The 21911-nt window shown below is 43.5% G+C and overlaps 1 protein-coding gene across 1 annotated transcript; it reads right to left on the bottom strand.

The window, feature by feature from the left end:
- Nucleotides 1-675: 675 nt before the first annotated feature.
- On the bottom strand, nucleotides 676-11763 carry RPS15 (ribosomal protein S15). The gene is made up of 4 exons (XM_077475997.1): nucleotides 11630-11763; nucleotides 7928-8013; nucleotides 7594-7828; nucleotides 676-826 (listed from the first exon to the last, which is right to left on the bottom strand). The coding sequence occupies exons 1-4, from the start codon at nucleotides 11630-11632 to the stop codon at nucleotides 713-715; spliced, it is 438 nt and encodes a 145-aa protein (XP_077332123.1). The 5' UTR covers nucleotides 11633-11763; the 3' UTR covers nucleotides 676-712.
- Nucleotides 11764-21911: the final 10148 nt, after the last annotated feature.

Here is a 21911-nt window from a genome sequence, read left to right as displayed (position 1 = left end):
CACGGCCTACAGTTTGTCTCAGGCTAGACAAACTATGGAATACAGGCAATACATCCCGTAACCCCGCCCTGCATGGTTACATGACAGAACTTTAGCCTTGTAGAAAAAGTTCATTCCTGAAATTAAGATAAAACTGTCATGGTGCCTGTATAGTTATAGAAACATATGCATTTTAAAAATTTGAAGTAAAAGAAGTTATGAATATATATTGGACACTTTCTTTCAGACTGGCTGCCAGTCTAACAAACATGATAAAAATCTTTGGGCTGAATCTTCACATGAGAACATATGACCCAAATTGATAACAGTAGGGAAATATTGTGCCTTCATATAAAGAAACCCTGTTGCTATACACAAGTATTCAAAACATGGCAATCATCCCTGCTTGACTGTAGGGATATGGACAACAGCAAGAGGGAGCTGCATGTGACCCAGGAGTTCAGCACTGTTGAAGTGTCAATTTCCCTGTGGGATTCACAAGAGGATTTCTAAGATCTGAGCAAAGACTAGTATTCTTTTTGAAGGAATGCCTTTTTTCGCAAAAAAAAAAAAAAAAAAAAAAAAAAAAAAAAAAAAAAAAAAAAAAAAAAAACACAGCAACAGGATTCCTCTACCAATAATATACATACACACAGGACTGGACTCCATGTACAGCATTAGACAAGACAATGAAGAGACTGGAAAACATCCTTTTATTTACATATTTAGAATGTTACTTCAGAGGAATGAAACGAGAGGAGTGGGTGGCACCAATACCAGGTCTGCCATGCTTTACAGGCTTGTATGTGATGGAGAATTCACCCAAGTAATGACCGATCATCTCAGGCTGCAAAACAAAAAAAAAAGTTAAAAACGTGTTAAAAAGCAAAAAACACTAAATATCTACAGTTCATTATGAAGTTTATTCATATCCCAAGGTCCTTGTACAAAATTAGCACAACACCCATAAGCACATATGAAAGCGTGGTATAGATCACATCTAGGCAGAAAAGTAGTTGTGTCATTCTAACAGCAACTTCACTTTAGCTAGGATTTGCTGAAGTACACCCAAGAATTGTCCTCCTGGGAAACATTATTCAAGTACACAACCATGCGCAGTTATGAACTGTGACCAGTACCTTTCATATGCAAACTGCTCATTTTCGTTATCGATAAAATTTGGCCTTTTTACTGGCCAGCTTAACATGGAACCTATGAATTCTGCAAACATTCAGATTGATTTTACAATCTGAACATAGATCCTGTAAGATTTTTGTCAACTGTGCTCTGTTGGTCTCAGACTTGACAAAAGTTACAGAAATCTCCCCAGAGTATGGGAAATCCCACCCTTGACAGTCATCACCATTTTTTTCCTGAAAACCTGAAGCCGCTATTGTACTTTGGGTCTATTGAGAACAGGAAAACTGTTGTCAAAAGGGAAGTTTCCACAAGAATTGACCCCATTCAGGAATCCACCAAAAGCAGTGGTAACACTACACGAACATAAGGAAACTAGAAACCACCCCACCAAAACACTCCACAACTGGGCAAAGAAAAATCAAAGCACTGACACTAAAGTCAATCGCGGGAGCAACGTCATTGTGGCTCCGGCCACACAAGCCCAGAAGACACGCTGAGGAGAAAAATGTCAACTCCCTCTGCTGTGACCGGGATCAGATGCCTCGTTCTAAGGCAAGTATTTCATGAGCTGGAATGCGGTGCATACTAGCTCAATTATGCCTTTGCAGTTTATTTTTTTTGTTGTGCGGGTATACAACCACTTTAAGGGGTTTCCGATTCCGGGAGGCAGGACTTAAGATCATGCGACTACTGCGATTAGCTGTCACATGATTGGAAAAGCTCCCGATAGCAGCCATCAGGCACTGGTAACTGTACCGGGAGAGTGCCCTCGGCATAGGTTTGTTTACATTTCGGTATGCAAATATGCAGCCACTCGCTTAAAGCGGTTAAAAGCTAAATTTTTTTTTTTTTTAAATGGGTACCCAGGAGGGTATAGCCACTACGTGCTGGTATGCACAACATATTTGCACATTATGTCAGACTACCTGCCAAACAATCCCCCTCAGCATTGCATGGTCAGCACTCTTACTGGTCGCAGGAGCTTCCATCTTCTCCTGCTCTTGCTTCTGTGTTCAGACAGGAGTCACAGAGGTGCTGCATGTGTATCCTGAGCTGTACATGCATGGCTCAGTGTACATCACTGACAGGCAGAGAAGCATGTATGACAGAAAACACCAATAGGCTCTTCTGTCAAAGTCCAATTACAATTCTTTAGAGACAGGGTTCCACCAGAGTCTGTGCCATTGCATTGTAGTGATTTGCAGGTCCAGAGCCAGGTTTAGTGCCTGCAAGCTACATGCAAGGCTAGCCTTGTAATCACCCAATGCAGCACGAGTCCAGATACATTCTCTGAAGCCATTGCCAAGGATTCCCCGATCCAGATAGCGGCTATGCAGAGCTCAGATCAAGCAGCAATGTGGGAATCTTGATTGAAGAAGTCATAAGAAAAAATAAAAAGCCACATTTTTACATGTGGTTTTAGGTGCACTCCCACTGACTACTATTAGACCATGCATTTTCATGAAAGCGCATTAAACTTCCGCATACTCTGATGCACTTTCAGAAAACATGGTCCAATAAAGTCAATGGGAACCGTCTGTACAATTAATGCACCCACCAAAACAGCACACTGGCACAAAGCCACTAACCCCATCTGTTTCTGAATTCCTGTGTCCCAAAGAGCAATGGAAAAAAGGTTGAGATTGTGTCATTAGCACGCCCCTCCGACTCAAATTACCGGAAGCTTTGCATTCATTGCTAGAATACAAAACTGACTATGAATGGCTGAGTGTCGTTTAGCCCTATGCGATTTTGTTATGAGTGAGAGACAGAAAGGTCCTGTCTCACACCTGAACAGTGCTGTATACCTTTAAGTAGCTGAGGTTACATACAATTTATACAGCACACCCAGCAGGCACATGTTGAAGGAAATTGTTTGGCCCAAACTAACAGTTAAGTCTTGACATCAGCAATGTGCAGGGCTGCAAATAACCATATGCAAAAAGGGCAAAACACATTGGTGTAGAGAGGACAAAAAACAAAAAAACAAAAAAATAAAAACACCCAAATACACCACAGACCTCCAGCAAGAAAACCCACCACTATTGCATCTCTGAAAGCTTGTTTCTACCTCAAATTTCCAGCAGAAGTTGCTTCTAGATTTAGTGTCCTCTAGTGACAATCTATGTTCTACATATACAGAAATCAAGAAGCTGCCAGTCCCCCATAATTGGTTTCCTCTGAAGCAAATTAGATGGTAACATACTTAAAAGAATGCAAGTGTTTTCAAACACAAATGTTTGGGAAAGATGTAATGCAATTCCATTATTTAACCAGGCAGCAGTGAGAAGAGCACTGTTTGGTTCTAACAAATTTCAAAAGGTAGTAATGCTTCAAACTGATCCTCATCAAGCCCTTGGATCATAAACCCATTGAGCCTCAACTTCCGCTGAGCACAGGAGTTTTCAAACACCAAAACTGCCTACAACCAAGATACGGGGTTTAATCTCTACTTACTATGAAGGGCTGCCTCACGGGCCAATAGGACTGTACAGGAGGCAGGGGAGGAAAGGCAGGCAAGACAAAACTTGCTTATCAAAAGTCTGGACATTCAGAAGGAGCATGGAATGTTGAAAGCTGGGTGCTTGCACATTATACTAGTTATTGAAATTCTGTAGTCCTTGGGTCCAATGATTGGCTTTGTATAAATGGAGACCATTGTACACGACTAAGCACACCCTGTGGTCCAAATGCTGCTCCAGTACCAGGATTGCACATTTCATATTGTGGATAGCACAATAACACTGCTTAAAATTTGAATATACTGCAGCTTACCAATTCTTTGAGGTGTTGGCTGCATTTGTTAGTTTTTCAGGCCAAGACAACAATTTTCAGCAAGCACAAACACCAGTTCATCTTGCCAAAAATACTGTGTCCTAGGAGGTCACTTCCTGTGGTGTGAACTGAAAGTACAAGGTTATCTGTAAAATACTTGTCCCTCCAACCTCAGCCTGGGTGACACAACCATGGCACAGTCTATAGATATAGTGCAGCCACTTACAACAAAACGTGTTATTTGTAGGATTATTGGGTGAAAAAAAGCCTTAAAACGCAATTAACCACTTGCCGACCGCCGCACGCCGATGTACGTCGGCAGAATGGCACGGGCAGGCATAAGCACGTACATGTACGTGATTTGCCTCCCGCGGGTCGGGGGCCCGATCGGGCCCCCGCCCGGTGCCTGCGGCGGTCGGTTTTCGTTCGGGAGCGATCCCGGACGAGGGGACGTCCATTCATTCATGGCCACCCCCTCGCGATCGCTCCCGACGAATGGAAATCCCCGGTGACAACACTTCCTCTCCTGTAATGTAAACACAGGAGAGGAAGTGATGTATTCTCTCCTCCGTGTCGGTATTTTTCGTTCCGACACGGAGGAGAGCGGATCAGTGAGTTGCACCAACACATCCCACACACAGTAGAACATGCCAGGCACACTCACACCCCCCCTTTACCCCCCGATCACCCCCCCAATTACCCCTGCCCCCCCAGTCACAGTGACACCAATGTCATTTTTTTTTTTTTTTTTTTGCATTGGTGTCATTTGTGACTGTAATAACTGTTAGGGCAGTTAGGGTTAGCCCCCTTTAGTTCTAATGTACCCCCCTAACCCCCCCAATAAAGGTTTAACCCCGTGATCACCCCCCGTCGCCAGTGTCACTAAGGCTGGGTTCACATTGCAGCGGTTTATGAGAACGAATGTGATTCGCACCGCACTGCAGTGCAAATCACATCCGATCTCTGTGCGATTCGAGTTCAGCCATTCGCCGCACCCGCCGCACCCGCCGCAAATTCGCACGGGACCCTTTTTTTGGCCCGCAGCAGAATCGGATCGCATGGGTGTTCACACCATGCGATCCGAGTTTGCAGATCGCACTGCGATATGCGAACTGATCTGGGGGTGTCAGTAACATTTCACTGACACTCCCAGCAGTTCGCATAGGGCAGTGTGAACTGCCGCCGGGAGGCATGCGATGCGGGAACCCGCCGCGGATTCGCGGCGTTTCCGCATCGCTCCAGTGTGAACCCAGCCTAATAAGCGATCATTTTTCTGATCGCCGTATTAGTGTCACAGGTGACGCTAGTTAGGCAGGTAGGTATTTAGGTTCGCCGCAGCTTTTTATAGCGCTAGGGACCCCCATATACTACCGCATAAAGCCCCCTGATTGCCCCCTAGTTAACCCTTTCACCAGTGATCACCATATAACTGTTACAGGTGACGCTGGTTGGTTAGTTATTTTTTTATAGTTTCAGGGCACCCGCCATTTATTACCTAATAAAGGTTTAACCCCCTGATCACCCGGCAGGTGTCATTTGTGACTAATAACTGTTAGGGCAGTTAGGGTTAGCCCCCTTTAGTTCTAAGGTACCCCCCTAACCCCCCCAATAAAGGTTTAACCCCGTGATCACCCCCCGTCGCCAGTGTCACTAAGGCTGGGTTCACATTGCAGCGGTTTATGAGAACGGATGTGATTCGCACCGCACTGCAGTGCAAATCACATCCGATCTCTGTGCGATTCGAGTTCAGCTATACAGATAGTATGGCTGAATTCGTGTCGCACCCGCCGCACCCGCCGCAAACTCGCACGGGACCCTTTTTTTGGTCCGCAGCAGAATCGGATCGCATGGGTGTTCACACCATGCGATCCAAGTTTGCAGATCGCACTGCGATATGCGAACTGATCTGGGGGTGTCATTAACATTTCACTGACACTCCCAGCAGTTCGCATAGGGCAGTGTGAACTGCCGCCGGGAGGCATGCGATGCGGGAACCCGCCGCGCATTCGTGGCGTTCCCGCATCGCTCCAGTGTGAACCCAGCCTAATAAGCGATCGTTTTTCTGATCGCTGTATTAGTGTCACAGGTGACGCTAGTTAGGCAGGTAGGTATTTAGGTTCGCCGCAGCTTTTTATAGCGCCAGGGACCCCCATATACTACCGCATAAAGCCCCCTGATTGCCCCCTAGTTAACCCTTTCACCAGTGATCACCATATAACTGTTACAGGTGACGCTGGTTGGTTAGTTATTTTTTTTATAGTTTCAGGGCACCCGCCATTTATTACCTAGTCTCACTAGTGTACCCCTAAATTTAGGGGTGTCTACTTTCTAAAATGGGGTCATTTGGGGGGGGGGGGGTTTGTGCCATCTTGGCATTTTATGGCCTTCAAAACTGTAACGCCCTTAGAAAGCCTGAAGGCGGTGCTTGGTTTTTGGGGCCCCGTACGCGGCTAGGCTCCCAAAAAGTCCCACATATGTGGTATCCCCGTACTCAGGAGAAGCAGCAGAATTTATTTTGGGGTGTCATTTCACATATGCCCATGGCATGCGTGAGCAATATATCATTTAGTGACAACTTTGTGAAAAAAAAAAAAAGTTTGTAATTTTCCCGCAACTTGTGGCAAAATATAAAATATTCCATGGACTCAACATGCCTCTCAGCAAATAGCTTGGGGTGTCTACTTTCTAAAATGGGGTCATTTGTGGGGGTTTTGTGCCATCTTGGCATTTTATGGCCTTCAAAACTGTAATAGGTAGTGAGGCGTGAAATCAAAAATTTACGCCCTTAGAAAGCCTGAAGGCGGTGCTTGGTTTTCGGGGCCCTGTACGCGGCTAGGCTCCCAAAAAGTCCCACATATGTGGTATCCCCGTACTCAGGAGAAGCAGCAGAATTTATTTTGGGGTGTCATTTCACATACGCCCATAGCATGTGTGAGCAATATATCATTTAGTGACAACTTTGTGTAAAAAAAAAAAAAAAAATTTTTTTTTTGTCATTATTCAATCGCTTGAGGCAAAAAAATAAAATATTCAATGGGCTCAACATGCCTCTTATCAATTTCCTTAGGGGGTCTACTTTCCAAAATGGGGTCATTTGGGGGGGTTTTGTACTGCCCTGCCATTTTAGCACCTCAAGAAATGAGATAGGCAGTCGTAAACTAAAAGCTGCGTAAATTCCAGAAAACGTACCTTAGTTTGTAGATGTGACAACTTTTGCGCAAACCAATAAATATACAATTATTGACTTTTTTTTTACCAAAGACATGTGGCTGAATACATTTTGGCCTAAATGTATGACTAAAATTGAGTTTATTGGATTTTTCTAATAACAAAAAGTAGAAAATATCATTTTTTTTCAAAATTTGCGGTCTTTTTACGTTTATATCGCAAAAAATAAAAATCGCAGAGGCAATCAAATACCATCAAAAGAAAGCTCTATTTGTGGGAAGAAAAGGACGCAAATTTTGTTTGGGTACAACATTGCATGACCGCGCAATTACCAGTTAAAGCAGCGCAGTGCCAAAGTGTAAAAAGACCTCTGGTCATTTACCAGCAAAATGGTCCGGTCTGAAAGTGGTTAAAAAGTAGTTTTTCGGTTTAGATACACTTGAACTATAATAAAGTATGTATAGCTACAAATTTAGAGCCCATTACATTTACAAAATGTAAATCAACATCAAGTCTTCAGCTGTCACTTACCTTAATTTCAACCTGGTTGAAGGATTTACCATTGTATACTCCCACCATGCTGCCAACCATTTCTGGCAAGATGATCATGTCTCTCAGATGGGTCTTAATAACCTCTGGCTTCTCCATGGGAGGTGCTTCCTTCTTGGCCTTGCGCAGACGTTTCAGCAGGGAGTTCTGTTTGCGGCGCAAGCCTCTGTTTAGACGCCGGCGTTGGCGAGCACAGTACAGCTGCATGATTTGCTCACTATATCATGAGAAAGATAAAAGGATAACGTTACATTTTGCAAAGCTACATGTTTTCTTGGGGGGTGGGGGGATGATATCTAAATATAAAATAGCTTACTAGGACATATCAAGGAGCTGGTCCAAATCCACTCCTCTGTATGTGAATTTCCTGAAGGTCCTCTTCTTCTTCTGCTCGACGTCCGCCTAAGGCAAAATAGAAAAGTGAATATATTATAACATTCACTGCTTGAGTGGCAAAAACACTTTAGTTAAGATGCCCTTAATGAGAAGCCAGTAATTTATGGTTCAACAGCAGAAAACTTCAGCAGTTTATAACCAAGGAGAAAGATGTTAACTAACCACTTAAGGACCGTCTCACAACGATATACGTTAGCAGAATGGCACAGCTGGGCACAAGCACGCTGACCTTTAGGTGCCCAGCCATGGGTCGCACTCGGGACCCGGTCCTGAGCTCCGTGGCCACGGAACCCGATCGCCGCCGGTGCCAGGCGATCGGGTCACAGAGCTGAAGAACGGGGAGAGGCAAGTGTAAACAAACCTCTCCCCATGCTTCCTAGTGAGCTTGTCACAGATAGTCTTTCCCTGTCATAGGGAAAGACTATCTGACGTCACATGCCAAGCCATGCCCTCTACAGAAACCCCCCCCACACTTAGACTTAAACTAGCAGCGCTTTACCAGCTTTTTTAACCCCTGCTAGTGGCCAAATAGGGTAAAAAGCACCCACAAAACGCTGCTGCCAATAGCGCTTTTCAGACGCTTCCCATTGATTTGAATGGGAAGGGGCGCTTTAGGAGTGTTGTATTCACCACTCCAAAAGCGCTGCAAAGAAGCTGCTTGCAGGACTTTGACGCCCTGCCAGCGCAGCACCTCGGTGTGAAAGCACTCGGGCTTTTACATTGGGATTGCAGTTGCGGCTTCTTTACAGCGCTTTTTTTAAAGCTAAAGCGCCTGAAAAACGCCCCAGTGTGAAAGGGGTCTTAACCCCTACACTGCCAGTGGCATTTTTACAGTAATCAGTGCATTTTTAGTCGCACTGATTGCTGTATTAATTTTTAACCAAAAATATGTAGAATACGTATCGGCCTAAACTGAGGGGGGGAAAAAAAAAGTTTATATATTTTTGGGGATATTATAGCAAAAAGTAAAAATTATTGAATTTTTTCCAAAATGGTCGCTTTATTTTTGTTTATAGCACAAAAAATAAAAACCGCAGGTGATCAAATACCACCAAAAGAGAGCTCCATTTGTGAAAAAAAAAAAAGCCAATTTTGTTTGGGAGCCACGTCGCACGACCGAACAATTGTCAGTTATAGCGACGCAGTGCCGAATCGCAAAAAGGGGCCTGGTCCTTTAGCTGCAAAATGGTCCGGGGCTTAAGTAGTTAGCTTCTGTGTGCCAATCACATAATAGCAACACGTTTGTAGTGCCATTAAGAATAACGGCACCCAAACATGCATCTTGCCAAAATTTGGAATCGCAGACAGAACCGTGCCGATTTTGCCCACAATTTCAAGTCACCAAATGTTAACAGGGCCTCAGGCTCGGTTCACACAGGGGGCGACGCGACTTGCCGTGCCGCGACCTGACAAGTCGCCCCCGTTCTGTACTACGGAACCGTTCTAAGAGGAGCGACTCGAGTCGCTCTGACTTAGAAAAAAGGTTCCTGTACTACTTTTGGGCGACCTCGGGGCGACTTGCATCGACTTCTATACAGAAGTCATTTGCAAGTCGCGGCAAGTCGTGTCGCCTCGCATCGCCCCCTGTGTGAACCGAGCCTTAGGGACAAGTGTCCTCTATGGAGGATTTCCCCCAATACTCCTGCGCCAGCTTAAGTTTTCCTCTTCATCCCAATGCTCACCAAAACAAAGAGTCTTCCTAGTAGGGCTGACTATGGTCCTAAGCTTTCCTTACTTTATCAAATGTGCAAACATTTTGATCAACATTCAGCAAGTTTAGCAGGAACTGGCTGACTTTTAAACCATCTTTAGCACCTTTTGTTCAACAGAAGCCGATTGTTAAGATGGGCTTCTGTCAAACGGTCCTGCTGGAAAACCAGCATTGGATCAGCTGCTGCAGGACTGACCAGTGTATTCTGACAGGGCCGTCAATACAATAGCCCAGCAGGGGGGAGATTCCTACATCCATATCACTCAAGCAATTCCATGTACACACTAGTTTTTTTTCTGGAAAAAACGTCACAGCTTCGGAGAACCTGCTGTACCAACCATCCGATGTTAGTAGAGCGATCTCCCCTGCTGTACTACTGTGTAGTGACAGGGAATAGCCCCCCCCCCCCCCCCCCCGTAGTCCAGTCAGTCCTGATTGGGAGACCTTTTTCAGTCATGCCCCTTTGACAGAAACTGGCCAAAACTTCTGACGGATTGGCTGCAGTAGACACGACCTGATGCCACCCGACATTCAGCTAGGTGTACTAGGCTTTAGGGTCACCATAAAATTGCAACATCAGATTAGCACATTAAAGTGGAAGCCCCACTTGTCTGCCTCATTTGGCACTTCTTTGTGGGGGGGGGTACCCTCTTCCAGTGCGTGTATAAGAAAAAAAATAAGAGTGGTTACAAATAATTGAAGAGCTCTGGATGGCCGCACTCCAAGATGAATTCAAATGCCTTTTATTTGTGAAGCAGAAATAAAAAATTAAAAACTGACAGCATGTATAGAGTCCATTATGTAAAAAAAATTATATATATATATATATATTTTTTAACCTGGATCCCCCATCTGTATACTATGTAGATGAGGGATTCCTCCCTGTTGAGTGATTATATCATGACAGCAATATGCACTGATTGAGCAGGGAAAATCCAACAGGGAGGTTGTACAGAAGTCATTTGTTAGATCGCCTTCTGTTCAATCACAAGCCACTGATGGGCCAAGATTCAGCTGGACCTCGTTGAACCTGAATTATGAGCCATGTATGGCTTCCTTTAAAGAAGATTGTAATGTGCGGTTAGCATAAGGCTACCCATACACAAAATACACGTAAAAGCATTGTGAAGATTGATGGCACTATAAGTACCATACTTGATCTACCATCAAGTATGGAGGATAAACCTAAGCAATCTGATTACCAACAAATCAGGAAGGTCCTTGTAGTACACCACGGGTGCTCAACCTGTGGCCCTCCAGATGTTGTGGAACTACAAGTCACATGAGGCATTGCAAGGCTGACAGTTACAATCATGACTCCCAAAGGCAGAGGCATGATGGGACGTGTAGTTCTGCATCAGCTGGACGGCCACAGGTTGAGCACCCACGTTGTACACAGTCCATGGTAGATGTAAAAAGGACAACACAATCCGATTGTATATACACGGGTATGGCCAGACTTAGGTACAAGATGAAGCCTTATTGTATTTATAGATTGTTAGCTGCCTGCCTAGGGGAGTCAGGTGATCAGTGTCCATACATAGTGAGATGTCAGAGCAGAACCTAAGAGTTGCGATCGTCCCATTATCGTGCTGTATCAGAGAGCGGCCTCAGTGCCCGGCTACATGCAGCTGAATGCAGAGCCCGAACACTGCCCTGTATAGCACACCGCACTATAGAGGCCGCCGTCCACAACACCCGAGAGCCGCACGCCTCAACTAACCGGCACAGAGGCCCAGCCGTTATTATCTCCCCCAAACAGCCGCTCTCTTCACAGCTACCTCGCATAACCTCACACCGCACAACACCACACACCACTAACGCCACCACCGGCAAACAAAACCTCTACCGCACCGCCCCACACGGAGGATGGAAGCGGATTCCAATTCACACACACGAACCAGCACCCACCATCTTGTCAGGAGCCTTGGGGGAAAAGAGAGATCTCGTTCGTTCAGCGGCAGATATCGCGAGACCTGGCGACACTTCCTGGTCTTGTGCTCGTAATTTCCGGTATATGGGAGCGCGTTATGAGGGGCTATGGTTACCTCATGTGTATTACCTCATGTTTACACGGAGACTGTACATTATGCGTGTGTTATAGTTGCAGAGTTATATATTCGTTCTGCCAGTAGCAATGTATTTATCAGACGGAGTCGTCCTGTAGTAGTAGGCTTTTTTTTTTTTGTTTTTTTTGTTATAGAAGCTAAAAGCATTTTGACAGGAGATTGGTTACTGTTCACTGCAGCTTGAAAAAGCGCTCTCTTTTTTTTCCTCTTCTTTTTACTGACGTATACCCCATTAAGACCCTTTTCACATTGGCACCGCATTAGTGGTAAAGTGCTGCTAGTTTTAGCGTTAGAGCTTAGCAGCTGCTAGTGGGGTGCTGTTAATCCCTGCTGGCAGCTGAAGAAAGGGTTAAATGCGCCCACTAGGGTTGCCGCCTCATCCCTTTAAACCCAAAATCATATGAATTACACAGGTTCTGAGACTAATGCAGATAAGGCACCAAGTGCGTTTATTTACCACCTTAATCAGCCACAGAACCCGTGTAATTAATATGTGTTTGGGTTTACCCGCTATCATTATACTGCGGCAGGTCGGCACGATCCCGCAAATCCCCATCGTATGTCTGCTCTTGGGATCAGGATAGCAAATGCACATGCACCCGCTGCACTGCAGCAGTGCCGATGCTCATGGGCGACGGTTGCGATGACCGCCAGCCACGAGTGATCGCAGACACGAGAGGCAGAACAGGGACATGTGTGTTGTGTAAACACACAAATCCCTGTTCTGTGAGAAATGACAGATCGTGAGTTTCTAATAGCTAGCAGCCACTATCTGTCATCCCATCTAGTCAGTCCCCTCCCCCTACAGTTAGAATACACACACAGGGAACACAGTTAGCCCCTTGATCGTCCCCTAGTGTTAACCTCTTCCCTGCCAGTGAAATTTTTACAGTATTCAGCGCATATTTATAGCACTAATGTGAATAGATTATCCTCGCGCCACAATATTTATAAACCAAAGGAAAGTACAACAGTTTAAAATAAGTAAAACAATTAATATCAAACAGAAAAGATTGCGGCTGCAGCAAAACACCGACGGGTTCAAACCCTCCCCTGAATATGTGAACTCTAAGTATATAAAATGGTGTTGCGCTCCTAAATATGATAAACCTGACTAAATAAATAGAAGTGTCAATACACAATGTGCAAATAATTATAAGTGAATATTTCTACAAAAAACTTAACCCTACACGCATAATAGCATCCATCTAGCATAAAAAGTGCATTAAATGAAGAAACAATAAAGTGCATTTAAGTGCCAAATAAATATTGCAGATGATATATATAGTATGTATCAATCCATAGTGCACAGATTTCAGTGATACCAAGATCTGGAGCGTGACCAAAAAACGCTGAATACTTCAATGTCCAAAAGTGCAGCAGAGAAAATATAAGTGAAAAAAATGTCTAATTTGATAAACAAAAAAACAGAAAAAATATATATAAGTTAAAAGAAAAATAAAAAGAAAATTTCCACAGTCCGTATCAAAACATGCACTGATAATATCCACTCTGTGTTGTAAGTATCTGATAATCCCGTGAGTGAATGGTCATTCCACTGGTGATAACATGCAAGGTGTCCACACACTGGGTGCAATGGCTACCTTACCTTACTGCTGTAAGGTAAACAGCATATATCCCTTTAAGCAGGTGGTTGATGTAAACAGCAATGGGTGGCCCCCTCTAGGTCCTCAATCCCAGACAGTATATACATCCATAGGGAAGCGAAAATTCTAATAGTGAAGTATGTAATGTAATTCAAACTTTATTTTAAAAAGGACTCAGTCCTGGGTACTCACATTTTAGCATAAGACATAAAAGCAGAAAACTATACACGAGGCAGCAGCATCAACCGAACGAACAGGTTGTTCGTACTGCGGGCGTCACTTCCGGTATCTTCCTAGTCCAATCCTACGCGTATCGTCACTTGGACATGTGACTTCATCAGGGAATAAACTATAGGAGGAGACTGACCCTTAAATACCGGGTACAGATCGCGGCCATTTTCTTGCAGCCCGCTATCTACTATAACAGCATTTAGATGGCAGACACCTTCGGCCATCTTGCTGTGGTTAATATATATTGGGAAAGGTGCGAACGTTTTAGTGGCCATTTTCCCGAGGCCCAATACATCTTACTATAAAAAGTCGCAGACATCTTCGTGTGGCTTAACACTCTATGCAGTCCGCATATTGCGGAAGAAACGAGCGTTTTAGTGGCCATTTTCCCAAAGCCCGCTACATCTCGCTATGAGTAGCGGCGGCCATCTTCCTATGGCTCAGAGGACAAAAGCTAAATCCATTAATTATGTTCGTAAACAGCGGACACGCATCCGGAGCAAGCTTCTATTTATTTAGTCAGGTTTATCATATTTAGGAGCGCAACACCATTTTATACACTTAGAGTTCATATTTATAGCACTGATCATTGTACAAATGACAATGGTCCCAAAAATGTGTCAAAAGTGCCCCATGTGTCTGCCATAATGACGCAGTCCCGATAAAAATTGAAGATCGCCGTCATTACTAGTAAAAAAAATAATAATAAAAATGCTATAAATCTAGCCCCTATTTTGTAGACGCTATAACTTTTGCGCAAACCAATCAATATACGCTTACTGCGATCTTTTTTTACCAAAAATATGTAGAAGAACACATATCAGCCTAAACTGAGAAAAAATAGCTTTTTTAAAAAAAAAAATGGGAATATTTATTATAGCAAAAAAAAGTACAAAATATTGTGTTTTTTCTAAAATCATTGCTCCTTTTTTAGTTTATAGCACAAAAAAATAAAAACCGCAGAGGTGATAAAATACCACCAAAAGAAAGCTCTATTTGTGGGAAAAAAAGGACGTCAATTTTGATGGGTACACTGTTGCATGACCACGCAATTGTCAGTTAAAGCGACGCAGTGCTGAATCACAAAAAATGGCCCAGTCATTCAGCAGCCTCATCTTCCGGGGCTGAAGTGGTTAAAGGGATGAGGTGGCAACTCAAGCACCCACAAAGCGTCGCTGCCCATTGATTTCAATGGAGAGGAGCGGTTTAATCACCGTTTCAAAGATGCGGCTTGCAGGACTTTTTCTAACGTCCTGCAAACACACTGCTCCAGTGAGAAAGCACTTGGGCTCTCACACTGGGGCTGCAGTGGAGTCATTTTACAGGTGCTATTTTTAGCCCTTTAGCGCCTTAAAAAACGCCTCAGTGTGAAAGGGGTCTAATTGGAATGTGCCTATGCACACAGGCTCGTAAATAAGTGTTGTGTATTCTTTAGTAAAGAAAAAATCAGCATTTTTGGTCAGTAATTTATGTCTCATGCGCGCAAATGTCCATTTGTATATTTTACAAAACAATAACGCGAGAATAAAATTGCGTGAACAAATATAATTCAAATTACATTATAAATACAAAAAAAAAACGCCTGAAATTACATCTGAAAAAATAGACGCTCAAACAGGAGTACAGTGTGCAAGAGGCCTTAGGCCCCTTTCATACTTGTGCGACGTGGGACTGCAAAGTCGTACCCCATGATTTTCAGTGAGTACCATTCATATCTGTGCAACTTCAAAGTAGTCCCTGCACTACTTTGGTCCGACTTTGATGCGACTTGAGGTCCATCAACATTACACAGGCATCGCTTCAATTCACGGCAAATTCACGTGACTTTTAGCTTGCACAAATGTGAAAGGGGCCTTAGAGGTTCATTTATACTGTTAAACAGTGAAAGTAATACCATGCAGTATATACGCATACCATAATGTATATTGTATATAATAATAAATACACTCAGACCTCAGATATACAGAGTATTTTAACTGGCAGCCAGACATGCTACAGTGGAGGAGGGGATATAAATCTTTTATATTGAAGTAGTACAAATGCTTGGTTCACATTGTGCGAAGCAGAAACCCTGCAAATCCACTGCGGGTTCCCGCATCACACCTGACTTGCAGGCGGTTCACACTGCCCTATGTGAACTGCTGTGAGTGTCAATATAAAGTTAATGACACCCCCAATGTGCGAACTGTCAATTTGGACAGGAATACCCACGCAATCCGATTCTGGTGCGGACCAAAAAAAGGGCCCTGCATGACTTTAGTCTGAATGCAATGCGAATTCAGCCATACAATCTGAATAGCTGAGTTTGAACCGCACAGACATCACATGTGATTTGCACAGCAGTGCGGTGCTAATCACATGTGATGTCTGATGTCACACCAATGCCTAAAGGCTGGAACTTTTTTGCATGGGTATAATAATTTTATATATAATTGTAATGCCTTATATTACCACCAGTCTATCAGCCTACATCTTCTCTGGGTTCAGATGCTGATCTTCCTTGCACAGAGCCCTTAATGTGATTGTACACAATTGTTTTTTTTTTTAACAAAAAACATATATTTACATGCTCTGTGCAATGGTTTTGCATAAAGCAGCCCTGATCCACCTCTTCCGGGGATCCCTGCTGACACTTCTGGCGCCTCCTGTCTCTAGAGTGTCCCAAATAGCAAGCTGCAAAGTAGAGTGCCCCTATACTATATTAAGGTGAAAAAACTTCTGCTTTTTTTTTATACACTTTCTTCTCCTGCCCACGACTACATGTCCCATGAGGCATTGCTCCTCACACAGTCACAAGCTCTTGGACACTTACTGACATGTATGGACGGTATACTGAGCTGTATGTGTGTACTACTGTGTATACTGACATGTATGAACGATGTGCTGTGTGTTGCACTGTGTATACTGACATGTATGAACGATGTGCTGTGTGCTGCACTGTGTATACTGACATGTATGAATGATATACTGAGCTGTATGTGTGCTGCACTGTGCATACCAACATGTATGGACAGCGTACTGAGCTGTATATGTACACTGACATGTATGCACAGTGTACTGAACTGTATTTCTTTATATGTAAACAATTAATGCATTCTGTATGCAGGCCAACTAATTGGCTGACCAATTAATCGATCATGAAAATAGTTGACAGCTATTTTAATTATCGATTATAATCAAATATGTTGGTTAGTTGTTTCAGCCCTATTGGTTTGTGTGAAAGTTATAGCGTCTACAAACTATGGTATAGATACTGTTTTTTTTTTTATATACTACTAGTGGGACTGAAATAGTGCACCGGGGAATCTGACACTAATGCCACGTACACGCGGCTGGTTTTCCCGTCGGAATAAACTCCGAAGGTATTTCCGACGGAGTTCCACTGAAACTGTCGTGCGTACACACAATCACACCAAAGTCCGATCGTTAAGAACGTGGTGACGTACAGCATGTACAATGGGACTAGAAAAAGAAAGTTCAATAGCCAGTAGCCAATAGCTTCCGTCTCGTACTTGCTTCAGAGCATGCGTCGTTTTTGGTCCGTTGGAGCAGCATACAGACTAGCTGTTTTCCCGATAGGAATTGGTTCCGTTGGAAATATTTAAAACATGTTCTATTTCTAGGTCTGTCAGAATTTTCGGAAAAAAAGTCAGATGAGGCCCGCACACGATCGGAATATCCGATGAAAAGCTTCCATCTGTCTTTTTCTGTCAGACATCCCGCTCGTGTGTACACGGCATGACTGTCCCTGACACTAATACAGTGATCAGTGCTAAAAATGTACACTAAAGCCGCGTACACACGGGCGGACTGTATGGCCTACTTAGTCCGTCGAAACACATTTCAGCGGACAGTCCGCTCGTGTGTGGGCTTCAGCGGACTTTTTCAGCGTGCAGTCTGGCGTACTAAGTATTTCGGATTTTTCGAAATACTGTCCGTCATACTTTGGTTTCAGCGGACAATCCGCTCGTCAGTAGGCTAGTTCGACGGACTAAGAATGGCGCATGCTCAGAAAGGATTTACACGGCGAAAGGTTGCATTGCTGTGTATTGGACTTCCTATTTCTAGTCCCGTCGTACGTGCTGTACACGTCATCGCGCAAGCTTTCGACGGACTGTTTGTGCATCCGTGTGTGGTCAAGTGCGTTCATTCGAAAGTAGGACGGACTGTCCGTCGGATTGTATGGCGGACTAAGTAGGCCATACAATCCGTCTGTGTGTACACGGCTTAACACTGGCTGGAAAAGGGGTTAACATCTAGGGAGATCAAGGGGTAATTGTGTGCCTAAAAATGTTTAGTGTGTTTACTGTGTGGGGTTTTTACATCGCTGCTGTATGAAGAGAGCCCTGTGTGATTTACCTACACAGGGCTCTCTTCTGTCATTCACTGAGCCGATCAGCGGGTTCTGGCCATAAATTATTGGCTGGGATCCGTTGATCGGCTTGTACTGCAGCAGACCTAAAAGAAAGTTGTGATGTACAGGTACATAACTGTGCCATAATTGTGCCTGTAGTAGCTGACATGCCACTGTAAATGTACTGCGGCGGGTCAGCAATTGGTTAAAGCGGGGTTCCACCCTAAAGTGGAACTTCCGCTCATCGGAACCCTCCCCCCCCTCCGCTGTCACAGTTGGCACCTTTCAGGGGGGAGGGGGGTGCAGATACCTGTCTAACTCCCGTGGGAGTCTATGCCTCTTCCTGTCCCGGCGTGCTGTCTGCTGGGACACACACGGGTCCCAGAGACAGCGCGGACCATTTCTATTGCACTGCGCGACTCACGCATGCGCAGTAGGGAACCGGTAAGTGAAGCCGCAAATCTTCACTTCCTGATTCCTTCACCTAGAATGGTGGCGACAGCAGCCGAGAGCCGAGCAATCGATCGATCGGCCTCGGCTGCCGACATCGCTGGATTCTGGGACAGGTGAGTGTCCATTTATTAAAAGTCAGCAACTGTAGTATTTATAGCTGCTGGCTTTTAATAATTTTTTTCCAGTGAAATCTCTCTTTAATAATTGATGGCAGCAACACATCTGGGAAAAAAAAAGTTGGGACGGGGCCATGTTTACCACAGTGTAGCATCCCCTCTTTTTTTAACAACACGTTAACGTCTGGGAACTATGGAGACCAGTTGCTGCAGTTTTGGGAGAAAAATGTTGTCCCATTCTTGTCTGATATAGCATTCTAATTACTCAACAATCCCAGGTCTTCTTTGTTGTATTTTCCATTTTAAGATGCACCAAATATTTTTATTTGGTGAAAGGTCTGGACTGCAGGCAGGCCGGTTAAGCACCCACACTCTTCTACTACAAAGCGATGTTGTCATCATAGATGCAGTATGCAGTTTAGCATTGTCCTGCTGAAACATGCAAGGCCTTCCCTGAATAAGGCTGGATTCACACCTATGCATTTTTAGTGCTTTTTGCATTTTGCAGATTTGCACTACAGTCTATTTACCATGGTTTCCTATGGAACACGTTCTGTAGTGCAAATCTGCAAAATGCAAAAAGCAAAAAGCGTTAAAAATGCATAGGTGTGAATCCAGCCTAAAACGTCTGGATGGGAGTATATGCTGCTCTAAAACCTGGATATATCTTTCAAGTCATTGTAAAGCTTAGTTTTGTTTTAAAAGAGCTTTAGCCGAAAGATGGCAGCGTTTCTGAATCATGTTCAAATTTGGCTTCTTTACATGATAGATCTTAAACTTGCATTTTTTGATGGCGCTGCAAACTGTGTTCGCAGACAGCGATTTTTAGTATTCCTGAGCCCATTGCAGAATTATGCCTGTTTTTAATGCAGTGCTGTCTAAGGGCCAGATCATCATGGGCATGCAAAATTGCAGTTTGGCCTTGTCCCTTGCGTACACTGATTTCTACAGACTTGTGGAATATTTTGATATTATGTACTGTAGATGAGGCTATATTTAGTCTTTGTAATTTTACATTGATGAACATTATTCTGAAATTGTTCGACAATTTAGGTTTTCAGCTTGGTGAACCTCTGCCCATTTTTACTTCTGAGACCCTGACTCTAAGGCCGCATACACATGGGCGGACTGTCTGGCCAACTAAGTCCGTCAGACAATCCGACAGACAGTCCGTCCTACTTTTGAATGAACGGACTTGACCACACACGATGAACAGACAGTCCGCTGAAAGCTTGCGCGATGACGTGTACAGCACGTACGACGGGACTAGAAATACGACGTCCAATACACTGCAATGCAACCTTCGGCCGTGTAAATCCTTTCTGAGCATGTGCCATACTTAGTCCGTCCAACTAGCCTACTCACGAGCGGACTGTCCGCTGAAACCAAAGTTGGACGGACAATATTACGGAAATTCCGAAAGACTTAGTCCGCCAGACTGTCCGCTGAAAAAGTCAGCTGAAGCCCACACACGAGCGGACTGTCCGCTGAAACACGTTTCAGCGGACCAAGTCCGTCAGACAGTCCGCCCGTGTGTACGCGGCCTAAGATACTCATTTTTTTTTTTTTACCCAGTCATGTTACTGACAACCTAAGTAGATGCAAAATGTTCTTCCAACTCTTCCTTGTCAGCTTTTTATTGCCCTGTCCCAACTTTTTTGAGATGTGTTGTTACCATCAATTTCAAAATTACCTTATTTTTTTTTCTTAACTACCTGAGCTCCAGAAGATTTTACCCCCTTCATGACAAGGGCATTTTTTGCTATTCGGCACTGTGCTACTTTAACTGCCAATTGCGCAGTCATGCAACACTGTATGGAAATGAAATGTATATATTTTTTTCACACATAGAGCTTTCTTTTGGTGGTATTTAATCCCCACTGTTATTTACTATATAAACGAAAAAAAAAAGCCCTGAAATTTTATTTTTCTCAAAAAGATATTTTCTACTTTGTTAAAAAAAAAAAAGTTAATCCAAGTGTATATTAACTGGTTTGTGTGGAAGTTATAGCGTCTACAAACTATGGTATATATATATATTTGAAAATTGATCAGTACTGAAGTACTGATGGCCAAACTCATTTGAGACCCTAAAAAGCCAGGACAGTACAAATGACCCCTTTTTAAAAAGTAGACAATCTGAGGGATTTAGTAAGAAGCATGGCAAGGTTTTTGAAGTTGTATATTTTGTCACAAATTTTTAGGAAAATTAAGAAAAGAAAAAAAAAGAAAATCACTTTTTTTTGTACATACGGGCACCAGGCCAGGACAGCGTCATCATATGACTGGTGTGGCAGTGACTGGTGACAGTATGGTAAACGTTTTTTTACATACCATCAGAGTAGTTCAGTGTCAGGATAGTAACACTGCACTACTCTGGGGAGGTGATCAAGGATTATTTTTACACTTTGTAACAGCAATGTTTTTGACTGTCATGAGCAGTGCGCTCCTAATCTAGAGCAGGCAAAATTACATACATGTACGGGATTGTGTCTGCATGTACCACCCTCCCGGAGTATATGTACTGTATACGGGTTTATGAGATTTAACACAACGTCACAGTTTTTTTTTGGAATTGGGGTTGTATACTGTATATACACAAATGTTTTGCTTTTGCATTTCTATTTTAAACGGAATGGTTTGTTTTACAGGGTAAGGGTCCACATACAATATACTTAAAAATATCCTTGTTACCCTCATCCCTGTCCTATGTACAGTGCTTTGAAAACACACCCCTTGAAATTTTCCACATTGTGTCATGTTACAACCAAAAACATAAATGTATTTTATTGGGAGTTTATGTGATAGACAAACACAAAGTGGCACATAATTGTGAAGTGGAAGGAAAATTAAATGGTTTAACATTTTTTACATATAAATATCTGATGTGTGGTGTGCATTTGTATTTAGCCCCCTTTACTCTGATACCCCCAACTAAAATCCAGTGGAACCAACTGCCTTCAGAAGTCACCTAATTAGTAAATAGATTCCACCTGTGCATAATTTAATCTCAGTATAAATACAGCTGTTCTGCGAAGCCCTCAGATGTTTGTTAGAGAACCGTAGTGAACAAACAGCATCATGAAGGCCAAGAAACACACCAGACAAGTCCCAGAGATAAAGTTGTGGAAAAGTTTAAAGCAGGGTTAGGTTATAAAAAAATTATCCCAAGCTTTGACATCTCACGGATCACTGTTCTTTCCATTTTTGGATGATGAATTGAGTATGGCACAACTGCAAACCTACCAAGACATGGCCATCCACCTAAACTGACAGTCCGGGCAAGGAGAGCATTAATCAGAGAAGCAGCCAAGAGGCCCATGATAACTCTGGAGGAGCTGCAGACATCCACAGCTCAGGTGG

Source organism: Lithobates pipiens, unplaced genomic scaffold, assembly GCF_037356315.1.
Source record: "Lithobates pipiens isolate NorthernLeopardFrog02 unplaced genomic scaffold, aLitPip1_a1.2 Scaffold_13, whole genome shotgun sequence".
Classification (NCBI taxonomy): Eukaryota; Metazoa; Chordata; class Amphibia; order Anura; family Ranidae; genus Lithobates; species Lithobates pipiens.
This window is presented reverse-complemented; position numbering and strand designations above follow the sequence as displayed.